The 13,417-nt window shown below is 42.2% G+C and overlaps 1 protein-coding gene across 1 annotated transcript in view; it reads right to left on the bottom strand.

The window, feature by feature from the left end:
- Window positions 1-2,421: 2,421 nt before the first annotated feature.
- The window catches only part of RHEB (Ras homolog, mTORC1 binding), a 38,769-nt gene continuing 27,773 nt past the window's right edge, over window positions 2,422-13,417 (bottom strand). Inside the window, exons 5-8 of the mRNA XM_084209062.1 lie at window positions 9,305-9,361; window positions 9,157-9,204; window positions 8,553-8,634; window positions 2,422-3,416 (exon numbers count right to left, since the gene is read on the bottom strand). Of these exons, the coding sequence (XP_084065188.1) occupies window positions 3,324-3,416; window positions 8,553-8,634; window positions 9,157-9,204; window positions 9,305-9,361 (280 nt within the window). The 3' untranslated portion in view covers window positions 2,422-3,323. The remainder of the gene's footprint in view (window positions 3,417-8,552; window positions 8,635-9,156; window positions 9,205-9,304; window positions 9,362-13,417) is intronic.

Below are 13,417 nucleotides of genomic sequence, written 5' to 3'. Positions count from 1 at the left end.
ATGGGCAGCTCCAGCCCTGGCTCTCAGGATTATTCACACAGCAAAGCGAGGAGCTGGACAGGGGCACAAGCAAGGCAAGAGTCACTTCCAAACCAGGGCATTATAAATCCACACAAGTCAGTGATAACATGACTTAGTCAATCTCCACATAACCACAGAATGGCTGGGGTCAGCAGGGACCTCTGGAGGACACCTGGCCCAGGACCTGTTTAAGCAGAGTCACCCAGAGCTGGTTGCTTGGGACCATGTCCAAGTGGCTTTTGAGTAAGTCCAAGGTGAGAAACTGCTGGATTGTGCTCAACCTCACAGTGAAAAAATTTTGCTCTTTTCCTCAACAGGAAAAGGATCTTTGCACTTGCACCTTTGCAAATGATCATCCCTTAATAAAGTTATTAAGTCTACATAATTCTTTTCCTAGCCTGGATCAGAGAAGTTTAACAAACCTGTATAAATTCATCAACTCCAGGAAAGCAGCAGTTTGCTACAAAGCAGTATTTTGTTTCTGTACATAACAGGACTTCCCCAATTGCCCATCCCCACCTTCAGGGCTCTCAGGGTGAAGAACCCATCCTGTGCCAGCTCAGTACAAGGAAGCACAGGGCTCTGTTAGACTCCAGCTGCTGAAGGTGCCACCCTGAGAAGCCAAGTGAAATCTGTGTACAGCCAAGGATGAGAGGAATTCACTGATCACACTTGACTACACATTTCAGCAGAACTGCAAGACTATTGCACATGGCTGGTCTTTAGATCTTATTAGCAGAGAAAGGCTTGGACAAGTGGAATAATTTCCATTTTTTACTGGATGAAGCAGAAAGAGAAAGAAGGGAATAACATATGTGGATGAGTTCAATTCTTCAGCTATTGTGGAAAATGCAAGAGCACTACACATCTCTCAGCAGGTGAACATGAATTGTTTGGGCTGGAAGGGACCCAAAAGCCCATCCAGTTCCAAGCCCCTGCCACAAGGCAGGTTCACCTTCTGCTAGACCAGGTTGCTCAGAGCCCCATCCAACCTGGCTTTGTGGAGCATCCATAAACTCTGGGCAGCCTGTTCCAGTGTATCACTGCCATGAAGAATTTCTTCCTATTAATTATTCAAAACCTACTCTCGTGCAGTTTGAAGCCATTGCCCCTTATCCTATCAATACATGGCCCTGTGAAACGTCCCTTTCAAGTCTCAGAAACTGCCACCACAAATCATCCAGAATCTGCACTTTGCACTTGTCTTTAAGCCCTTCTGGAAAGCCTCACCACTGGAAGGCAGGACCTCAGTTATCCCAGACTTTTAAATCACACATACCCTCATACATCTCCTTTAAAACTCTGAGCAGTTGGCACGCCTCAAGAAGCAATGCAGCAGCTATTATGGGAGCTAAGACTGATGCCAGGACACCTGCAGCCAGTTTGACAAAAAAATGGAGCAGATGTGGTCATTGAGGTTTGTGTTACTCCAGAATTCCCACCCTGTGACGCAGAACAGGACGCTGTGTCCGTGATGCAACCGCTCATCAGTCCTGGGGATGGGGCACTGCAGGATCACAGTGACTGACACACCCTGGGCTCTGCTCCTCAGGCCGTGCTCTGCATCCTCAGCCATTCCACTGCCAGCCAAGCAGCCCTCACCCCAATGCTGCAGGGTCTTGGGCAGGAAACAGCCCTGGCTCAGTCTGCGTCCAAAATCCAAGCATGGACTCGTTTCCCTGAACGAGCTCTCTGCTGAACTCCAGCAATCCATCATGCAGAACAATCATCCAGCTACTCAACCTGTGCTTGGCACAAGGTGTGTGAATTCATGGAAAATGGGTTTTCAGAAACATTGGGAAGTATCTTAAGTGGAGAAAAAGGGCTTTTTTTTTTACCAGTTACTCTCATGATGACCAAAGAAAATACCAAGCTTACCAATGTACACTGTTGAGAGGTTAAGACCATTTTTTATATCATGTGAAGGAACAACTGCACGAAGAAAATAAAGGAACAAAATGCTTCATTTGTATCTTTTAGCACAGACTGGAAGGTAAAAGCTAATTCTGGTTGCAAATACACTCCAACTTTCCCTTCCTATCTACTCCTGTCAGAAATTTAAGTTTTCAAATGAACACAAAAATGCAGGCAAAACACTGCATTTAATTAACTGTTCCCCAAATCAGCCTTGTTTATTTTTACTGCTTTGGGTTTTGTTCTGCTTTTCAATAAAAAGTAGGCCAACTGCAAGTTTTTTAAATATATAGTTGTGAGTAGTTTCTTTCCAGACTTGGGAGATTACAGCTTGCTAAACCTCCAGTCCAAAAGCCAAGGAAAAGCCTGGAGCTGGTCAGGAAAGCTGAGCAGGAACCCTGACTGTGCACAGCCAGGCAGCAGGAGGCCGCTCACCTCTACCAGGAGCAGGAATGCACAACAAACAGCCCACACCGATTTGTTCAGGACGTGCAATTTATTTTAAATGACATTTTTGTTCTCTTAACAAGTCTATGCTTGTGACCTGGATAAATCCACTCCATCCTGACAGCACTCCCAGTCACAAGCCTGCGCGAACAGTCCGAAGCGCAGCAACTCGGGGCGGCTCTGCGCACCCTTCACTCAACGGTTACAGAGGAAAAACACAGAGCAGGTTCTGACTGAAACCCAGGACTTCCCTTCCAAACAAAGCTGGCACTTGTCTCTCCTTCCCGTGACCGGGCACAAAGCAAAGCAGAGCTGCTTGGCCAGCCTGGAGTTCCAGTAGCAAAAACGTTTGGGATCACTCGCAAACAACTTCCCGAGCAAGAGTCAAACAATCCATTGGCTCCAAGGATCTCACGCCTTCTCTTAAGGTCAGCAGGTGAACATTTTTCACAAAAAAAAAAAAAAAAAGTTGATATGGAGTAATCAACGAAAAATTATAAACAGAACATTTAAGGTTTGCAGCTATTTTATTTACAAGTATACATTTAACACAAAGAAACACTGATATCCAAGCCTAGTTAATAGTAGTGTAACAATATGCATCATTTTGATGATTATTCTAACCAACAAACTACACTGAAAAATTAATGCCAGTAAAATTCTTGGTCATAATATTAAGAAATACAATATATAAATTGAAAATATGATTGCTTAAAATTTGAAAATGGAAGTGAAGCCATTTGCACAGGAGTCAGAGTTTAACATAATCTGAAGGGAAAGGCTCCAAACCAACTGTTTATCTTTCAGGTTAACAGAAGAAAAAAAAAATTGAAAAAAAAGGAAAAAAAAAAAAAGAAGCATAGTTTATCCTTAAAGATAATGGGCAGTTTTGCTTCTTCAGGTAGAATGTATTCCCAGTGTTTTCAGGTTCTGCAGTGGAATTACATTACTGAGCATGAAGACTTCCCTTGTGAAGCTGCCCCATCGATTTTCTCTGCCTCCAAAATTATCCTCTTAAAAACATCAACGGCAGTCTGCAAAGAGAGAGCACAAGTTTAGGAGGGAAGGTGGGGAAAGAATAACTAAAAAAACATTAGCAGTTTTACCAACTACATCAGCAGATAAACACACATCCATGCTTATTCCAAAAGAGAGGAGGGCCAAACCAGTAATTTTAGTTTCAAAGGGAAGTGCAAGTCCCCCATCCACAGCAATCCTCGGCAGGGAGGGCAGGCACAAACTGAGCCAGATTCACAACAGAGCTCATAACTGTAATCACCTTGCTGTGCATGGTGAGCCTGCCCTAGTGACTGACAGCACAGAAGGTTTGGATGCTGTGCTGCTTTGGAGAATAAACCAATCAGTTTGCTCTCAGTAATCTTTAAGATAATGAGTAATTTCAGAAGGCAGCAGATTTTTCAGCTCTCAACACTGACTCTGCAAAGCTCAGTACGAGTGGTGACTTTACTACTCTTGATTTTCTCACTGTCCCTGTGAGTAAGATCTGTATTAAACATGGTATAAGAACACCAGCAGAAAGCACAAGCTGAACTGTCACTAATATCAGGCAGTATCCTTTGATAAAGTCCTCCTGAGAGAAAAGGGGTTACATTTTAAATAGCCTGAACTGCATGACTAGAGCTTCAGTGTGTGAAGCTTCAGCTTGGAAATGGTCTCCTGACCACCTCACACTGACATTTGATCCAACCTCTGGCCATCCACTTCAGGAATTCCCAGCACAGGAAAGTATATTCATTATATAAAAGCAGTCATGCTAGAAAGAGGATAAAAAGGGGGTTTTGTTGGTTTTAATCAGCAAGCTGAAGAGCACCCTGTGATTTATGGCTACATATTCTGATTTAACAGATGTTTTTCCACCTCCACAAGATATAATTCTTAACTGGATCATTTCCAAATTAATCTCATTGACTGAAGCCCCACAGCAATCTTAACAAGATTAGACTTAATGTTAAAGTTTCCTACATTTATACTGTTTGTGCACACTACAATCTCTGGAACTATTTAAAGTGCTTCACCAGCTGGAAAATAGAGTATTCCTCCATATAATGGAGTTTCCTGGAATCCCAACAGAACCTGGCAGAAGAGGCTCCTTTAGTTCAGTAATGATACAACACATTTCCTGGGCAAATGAAGACTTTAGGAGAACCATGGCCAGGACTGCAGTTGCTATCAAACTGCTTCCACTAATGAAGAGCTTCCCTTAATCAAAACCTGGTGACACACTGATTTACAAGTATACTGCACCACTGTTTCTTTAGAATTGAAATTTTCAATGGTTTCATTTAATACACAGTCTTTTTGCCCACATTTCACAGCACCCATTAAAAAACCTCCACAACTTACTCTGTCAACCAAAAAGCTGCACATTCCCTGTCAAAGATGTGCTGTTTGAAGCACTAAGATGTAGGAGTTCACAGGGTTTGTTAATTCATTTCACACAAAATACATATTCACTGGGAAGGTTTAATTACTGTCCTACAGTGAACGCCTTGGAATTTGTCATTCAGCTCAAACGTGCTGAGGAGTTTTAGACCGAGCCTTTAAACAACACAGGGAGATGTTTTGTGACAAGGAATAAAGGATGCGGCCAGACTTTATATGCATCTGCCTCCATATGGTCCAATTCTGGAATGTGGGTCACACCTAGCCCACAGGAAGCCATCTGGCTTTTCCCTCTACCTTTCTCCCCGAGCAAACCAAAGAGATGCCAGCCTGGGCAACACCTGCTGCCCACAGAGCCCAGCAGCGAGCAGGGGACACCAGAGGCTCAGCTGCTGCTGCAGATGTGCCCTCAGTGAGAGCAGGACAGGCAGCTCAGGAGGCAGATTCCCTGCACGGGCAGGGAGTTGGGAATGTGCTGCCAGGAGGCAGCAGGAAGGTGAAACCACCCAAATCCAGCCCACAGTGCCAGAGTCACCCTTTGGCAACTGTTTTATTATTCCAAAGAGGAAACTCTCAGCTGCTCACACTACTGGTTTATCCTAGCATAGAACTGGGCACAGGAATTTGAATAATAGCCAGGTAAAAGAGGGTTGTTTCCCCCCATCCTTTGCCAGTTCAAACACGTCAGATCCCTGGATTCCAAACTACTCTGAAGCATTTACTAAGCAGAGCATCTTGTGAGCTCCAAGATGAAGCTGCCCTTGAAAAAAGCAGCAGAACCAAGCAACTGCTTTTAAAGAGAACTCTATTTTGGTAAGAAGCAAATTTTTTTGCTACTTCCTTGCTCCTTTTGCAATTTATCTAATGCATTTTGCATAACTGGATGAACACAATTTAGTTTCTTGTTACTTCCTAAATTCTTCCAGTAGAAGTTGGCTTCCAGCTTCACCTGGGTTTAAGACCACTTTGGATTCTGGTTGTATTTCCAAGAGTGATGTTATTGCACTGGGATTAAGATGAAGCACTCTACCACAGCCTAGGTGACACTGCATAGAGAATTCCACAAGAAAGGACTTGAAGTTAGCCAAAGCAGTGCAACATGGCTGGTAATAATTAAGCAGCTTGAGAAGACGTGACAGTAACAGCTCAGCAGTCATCTCAGAGAGGTCTTTTTCATTAAGTGTCAGGATTGCCTTCCCAAAGCCCAGGGATTTCCCTTGATGACTGATGTGCTGGTGATGTGCAGGCTCCTCCCAAAGTCCTACCAGGTCACCCAGCTCTGCAGGAGCTGGCACATACTCAAGGCTATCTGACCTTGAGAATTCCTGCCAGCCACTATCATTTATCATCACTGCAGCTTTAATCTTTGCCTCTCTCACTTTCCATCTACTCCAAGTCATGCCACTTCTGGGACATGTTATCTTTTGATAACTCTTTGCAGAATAAGCATAATTTGTTTAAGTTAATCTACAGAAGTATTTTTAATTGCCCAGTACAATTGGGGTATGCTCCTTGGACTCTCACAGATACTCCAAAAAGGATTTTTGGGGGGCTGGTGGGGGGCAAAGGAGGAAGATAGAAGGAGGAGGGGGGGAAGCCTTTGCTATCAGGGACTCCCTCTCCTCACCCCTGTGAAGAACATCATGTACACAACCCATCTCAGACCAGACACCAGAAATCATCACATTTCTGCTCCAACTCCTCCAAATACAGATGGGCTTGGTTTCAGAGAGAATTAACAGATATACCCTCAGTCAAGAAGCTTTGAACTCTCTGCTCAAGTTCCAAATCCTTCATCCAGTTTAGCTCATGCCTTAAGCATAAACCAGCTTTCTGTTAAGCAAACAGAAGCTGAAGCACTTTTGGAAGGAGTTTGGAATTCACCTGGATAGTCAAGTTACATTTGCAGTACCAAGCCAGTACAGGTGATTATTTGGATGAACCTCAATGCAGAAAGTGCCGACACTTCTCTTTCCAGTAATGTTGGCTTACGTAAGATGAACACTCAGTACCAGGAAAATGACAACACAGCTTGTTACCAAATTCAAAACAAACCCTTTTTCCCCCACCCCCAGACCAGACACAGCTTCAGAGGAAGAGAAGATGCCCTGTCCTGACAGAAGTCTATGTATCAGCTCTTTTGATCTTGTCAGATTAGGATTTGGAGCAGAGAACCCAAATGAGTTCAGAAGTGCTCCTGGTGCAGCTCACAGAGAGGGATGTTACAATGCCTGGTGTCTCCTCTTCCCCCAGCACCCCACAGCTCCAGACTCCACATTTGGCTCTCAAAACTCAATCTTCCACCTCTTCAGAGCTGGAGATGTGTGAGAAGACTGAGGCAGCTGTGCCAGTGTTGGGCTCCTTCACACTTTATTCCACACAATCCAAGCCTCCAAAGGAAACATGCCAGAGAGTGGCAGGATGGTCACATGCTGCAGGCACCCATCTCAGAAGTGACATCTGATCTGCCAGACTTCTGAAGATGGACAAATTTACCAAGTGTATTATACAGCAGGCATGAAGCAGGAATTGTGTTCAGGCACCTGCCTCTAACAACCTGCTGCTAAATGCAGAGGGATGGAATTTACAGTGACCTGTGATCACTATTCTGAAGGGTCCTGCAGAAAAGAAGGCCTTTGACAGCCAGAATGCCCAGGACTTCTGAATTCTTCTGGTGGGATTTGTACAGACTGTCCAGGATTTTGAGTATCTGACATACAATTGCCATTTTGATTTCCCTGAAGGGTACCATGTTTGATATATAAACTCCAGCTGGCAGCTTAACTTCATACAGGAGCACAAATACATGGCAGTACAGGGGACTTTGTCAGTGCAGCAAGTTAACACACAGGACATACCAAGCATCCTACAAAGCTTGTAGCTGCTTTACACACATAAACATGACTTTTTTCTTCTTGGTTCAAGAGCAATAAAAACTCCAGAAAAATTATCAGTAAGATATTCTTCTGCTGGATATGAATTGCTGTGGTGTTGCACATTGTGAACACAAGCCAAATGAAAAAGAGCACAGGCAACAGCTTTGCCTAATCCAGAAGTTATGTAAAATAAAGGGGTGGAAAAAAAGATCAGCCATTTTTAACAGGTTTACTCTTTACACTGTCAGTTTAATTTCCTTTGGTAGGCATTCGAAGCTCTCCAGCATACACAGAAGATACTGAGAAATTTCATGCTTCCATCATGCCAGTTTTGACAAGGTTAATCCAAGTCTTAGCCAGAAACAGAAATACTGATAAACTAACTCAAAGTAATCCATATCAAGTGGCAAAATATAATCCAAGCTTTTTTCTTTTAGGGGAAAATATCCAGCTTTACTCATGTAACTTGCAGAATTGTTGACCATAAACATCAGACAAAATGATTATTGCTCCATTAGAGAGACTGAGCCTGCCCAGCACTTTAAACATGTGGTTCATCCTCTTACACCAACTCACTGCTCTGGCAGCAGTGACTCCTGTTTAAGGTAACAGACCCTGTTCCACCCACCATGTGGATGTGAGTTTTAATTTGTCACTAAGTGTTCTGATATGTTCAGTGAAGCTGAACTTTCAGTTCTTCACTCCCTCCTCCCATTGACAGTTGCAGAGAAAAACTTGTGTACATAAACCTGAGTGCAGACAGCCATTCTGCTTCCATCTACACAAAATATCTGTACAGTGCATGCAAATATTTTAGCTTCCTTTATTTAGAGGAACTCTGAGTCATCCATTACACTGCTATTTGAATAAAGTGACTCTTAAATCCATTACCTGATTTTCTTTAGCAGAAGATTCCAAGAAAGCTGCGTTCCAGGATTCCGCTAAAGCCTTCCCTTCTTCATAGCTGATCACCCTGATCAGAGAAAGAAAAATATGTTTCTTGTAAGTTGCAGAAGAATTGGAATCTGATATGTCAAGAAATACCTCAAGAGAACCAAAACACTTAAGTGCATTGTAATAGGAATTCTTGTGAAGTCTGATCCAAAGCATTTGCTTTTGGCTGCTGTCAAATGCACTTCTGGGCCAGGTAAAATTGCTCTGTGACCCAGAAGAGCAGTTGTCCCAAAGTATTGCTTTGTTTTCATAATCTGTAATATCATCTGGTATTGCTGCTGTGACAAATACACTTCTGTTACTTACTTTGAAAAAAACCCAGAGTGTTAAATGACTGTCCCTGGAACCTCACAGCAAAAATCAACATTACAACAGAAGTTCACGGTTCGTAGTTCACATTCTGGACACAACTCCTTTGCCAGTAACTTATTTTAACCTACATTTGATTTTAGCTCTGGAAAGCCAAGAACAAACCCAGCGTGTGCAGCCACAGGAATGCAGGCTGCTGCCTTGCATTTCTCACATTCTGGAGTTCACATACCGTTCCATATGCAGGTCTTTTTTATTTCCAACCAGCATAATGGGTATTCTGTGAAAGAAAGTTCAGAACTTCAGAACAGTTACAGTATACTGAACAAAGCACTAGCAACATGCCTGCAATGAAATGAGATGAAAGTGTCACTACTTACTGGACTTTTCCCACCATATCCAATAACTTGCCATGGATAACTTTTATCACTTCAAAACTGCAAAATAAAGGGATGAAGTCACACATGCACTCTGATGTTTATCCTCAATACCCAATACACAAGCAATTAAATGCATATGTAGGTTGTGTTTAAAACTTACTCTATGTATGCACAACTACACAGATGCTGAAAGTCTTACCCATTTGTGTAACTACAGCAAACTGGTCCCAGCAGCAGCAGAGACCAGCCTGAGCCTACCCTTACAGCCTCCCCAGTTATGGTATTTGCAGAAATAAATAACATTACCCAGGACTGATGCATCTAACACAGAATCACCCCAAGTCCCTCCCACCTCTCATCTGGTTTGTATCTGCAGTGAGATATTTAACTGCTGCAGTCCAACAATCCTGGATGAGTATGTCAAATTAAAGCAAATTGGAAGAAAAAGTAATTAGTTAGGCAAGCTCCATCATTGTTTTTAACAAACATTTAGTTCATACATAATTACTAAGTTTTATTTATGTAAAAGCCAAATGGAGCCAAGATTCTAATTTTCTATGGAAAGTGAATAAACTGATCTGCAAGATGGCACTGAAACAGTGATTACTCAAATACTCTTTGTCTGTTCCCCGACCACGTAGGTGAAGTTTGGATGACAGGAAGTAAGAAGCAGTATTGTAGAATATCAAGTTAAAAACCTCCCTAACAAAATCCACTGCATTTGATATTCAGTACTTTTGAGAACAAGCTATAAACAGGGTAGAAGAGCAGATGTTGCACTCCTCTGGTTACACTATGGAAAAAATGCTGGTACATAAAGTGCACAACTTGGATTTAAGAGAGGCAGAGGCTCAGGGATGAGACACACAACTAGACAACACAAAAGGGACCAAAACTTTTCCAGTTTCCAAGGTTGCTAGCTACAGGCAGTGTCTTGACTTGCACTGCATTTCAATTAGAATTGAAACTCTTAAAAATAGAGCAGCACTCAAACACACTTCCAGCTCAGAGCAATCAAAGACCTGGTGCCTAAAGACACCATTCAAAGCAGCAAAACCTCTCCCTTCTAGAACAATAAACTCTACCACATTTAAGATGGATTTTTTGTCAAGCAGGTCAGTTTGTCTGACTCCAGCAATAATATTTCAGGCTGTGTGGAACACAATGATTCCCCATGCTCAGCTAATAGTTTCAGTGTATCCTATCAAGAAAATGAGTTCTTTGTAAACAGAAGTATGAGTTAGTCTGGCACGAATTGCTACTGGTAACTCAAGCAGGATATTACAAACTACACTGGGGAAAATGTGGAATCAATGAAAAATGTGAAATCAATGAAAGGACTTTAGGGACATAAGGAGCTTATGCTGAAAGAGTATTAGAGAAATTCTAGTCTTGAGAGCTCATCTTGGATGATCATAACTATTAAGAAAATAAGAGTTAAATGGAGCCTGGCTGTGACAGAGCTGACAGGCATCAGTACACACAGAACTACGTGACCCTGCAAAATGAAAGAATAAAAATGCTAGCAAAAAAAACCCATCTGCTACAGACCACAAAACTGCTTCTCAGTCTGAAGCAATGGGAAAAATCTTAGCACCCTACCCAGAGGCTAACTGAATCCCTGGGACAGTACAATCACTGTTTCCTTTCCCCTATTAGGTGTGCTGCTTCCAGCTAAGCCAGAAAAACACCACAGCACAGCACCCTGGAGAGTCCCTGCCTGAGGCTCTCCTGTACAACGCTGCCAGGTACTCTTGAACCTGGGCTCTCCATTGCCCCACTTTGGGTACCTATCTGCTTGTCTGAGTTTGTTCACAATCTTCCTTCTTTAGTGAAAATACTACAAATAAAAAGCTGATTCTTGTTAACAGACCAAGATGGAAACCACAGGAGAAGTGCTATTTAAACTCCAGCACAATTCTGACACAGATACAAGTTGCTAAGAACTGCCAGGAATGAAATTGGCTCGACCAATTAATGTTCTAGAAAGCTTTCCAAATTAATAATGTTGAAAGGAGCAAGGACAAAAGGAGGGAGGACTGACCAATCCAAAAATAGCACCATCACATCAAGCTGTGAAACTGAGAGATTTGGAGACTGTAAGAGGTCCCTTCTAGTTCTGTCAAGCAAATGGGTTACAGCAAACAGCTCAATGTGTGAAATACAAAAAAAACCCATTACTAGCTGTCAGATAAATGTGTTACACAAAATCATGGAACCTAGTAAGATACAAAATTGGAATTTAATTAAGCTGAACTAGAGCAAAAGCCTTCCAGTAACCTTGCTGCTGAGAGACCAGGAATATGAAAAATGTAGGGCATTAGCTTTGATTCAAGTCCTATTTAAACTTCCCACTGGAGGTTAGCAGGGAAGCTGATAACTTTAAAAAGAGCATTTCTATTAAGTCTGCTGTCAAAGCCCCCACCCAGCTGGATCAATATTTGGATCAATATACACACTTTGACAGAAGTCAGGACAGATGAAGACTGTGATCCCATTGTCAGGGCAAGTCATCAGAGCTACCAGAGTACTGTGGAAGATCTTTCCTAGCACCTAAATACTGTCTTGATACAGAACATCAAGAACTGAACAAGACAGGATCATGGACACTTGGAAATTTTACAGAAGAAACAACAACAATAATAAAAACTTGGAATAAACTGATCAAGATTAAATACTGATGAAAAGATTTTTGACCTACAGCCTTAACCTAGTCTGTCCTGTTTGTATTTTTACCATAACTTGGTTTAACTGATTGAATGCACCCACAGAAAACATGTTCATTTCTTCACCTGGTTGAGCTCAAGACATCATGAGGAAACAACTGGAGTGGCTGAGAAAGAACACACCCTTTAGCTGCCAAACAGGGAACAGCACAGGTTGCAGAACCCCCGAGGTGATGTACACGGGTTTCAGTCAAAGACAATTCTGCCTTCACAGCACCCATTTATCAGTGAACTTTTCTGTATTTGCTTTAGCAGTGAAGCATTGTCTACTTAGGCAGAGAATACTGACTCCTATTTCACACAAGTTACCCAGTACCAACACTGAACCTCTCACTGAAACACCCAGACCCAGAGAGAGTTTGGTAATTTAGTGTCTCTAGACACACATAAAAGCCTAACACGTGCTTGCCCTTCTCTACTTCAGAACTGAAGATGAAAAGCAAGAATGAAGAACTGTGAAATCTGTTCAACATTAAAGACCTTGCAAGCAGCAGAAGTTTATAACCAGACTGTATCCTTCCTTTGAGAAGGAAAAAGAGCCAACAGGCAAGTTGCTTTACCTGTATTTTATTATAGTCTATCAAAGAGCTTGAAATGACCAGTTTTGTTTGATTCAGAGGAAAATATGTGAAACACTTCAGCACTTGTAAAAAACTCATCAACTGCCTTGAAAGTAGAGGGGAAACATCAACTTCTCCTGTACTTGATGAGACTGAAAGGTCTAAGGTCTTAATCACTTTCTTCAAACAAAAATTTCAGCTGACCTAATAAAGATGTATGTACAATATTAGCAAATCAACAGCTACTCAAGGATAAGCAGTATTTAAACAAAGCAAGATGACCAGAGGAAGGGAGGAGATAACAGAGGATGACAAAGCCACGCAGAGGCTGATGTGTCTTGCATGACTCCAGGTATGATGGACTCTGGACAGGGAACAGCAAAGACAAGAGGGACACTCTGGGACAACCTTCAGGGAGGATTATTTGCTGCAGCATGCCAAGAGAGGGTTTACAGCTCAAAAGCCATCTATTGCTGTTTATATGAGTATTTCTATGGTTAATCAAGACAATTCAATACAAGAAGTCAAAGGAATCTCAGTACTGTAAAAAGCCACAAGGCTGAAGGAAGGATCAAGCAACTCCTGGGGTACTTCACCTAAATGTACAGCGCCCTTCAGCTTTGTATTTATGTCTGCCTTTCAATCTGAGGCAAGAGCAATGAACTCATTTCTGAAATGATCCTTTGTACTTCTTCTTACACCTCAAAACCATGTAGTTTAACACTGTCTCATTTCTCACATGGTACCTTGCACATTAGTCTGCAAAGTGTCTGGGACATTTGGGTCTCGGGGACATTTCTGAAAAAAAATAATATTCACTCCTACTA

The sequence above is a fragment of the Fringilla coelebs genome, assembly GCF_963513975.1.
Source record: "Fringilla coelebs genome assembly, chromosome: 1".
NCBI classification, from domain to species: domain Eukaryota; kingdom Metazoa; phylum Chordata; class Aves; order Passeriformes; family Fringillidae; genus Fringilla; species Fringilla coelebs.
This window is presented reverse-complemented; position numbering and strand designations above follow the sequence as displayed.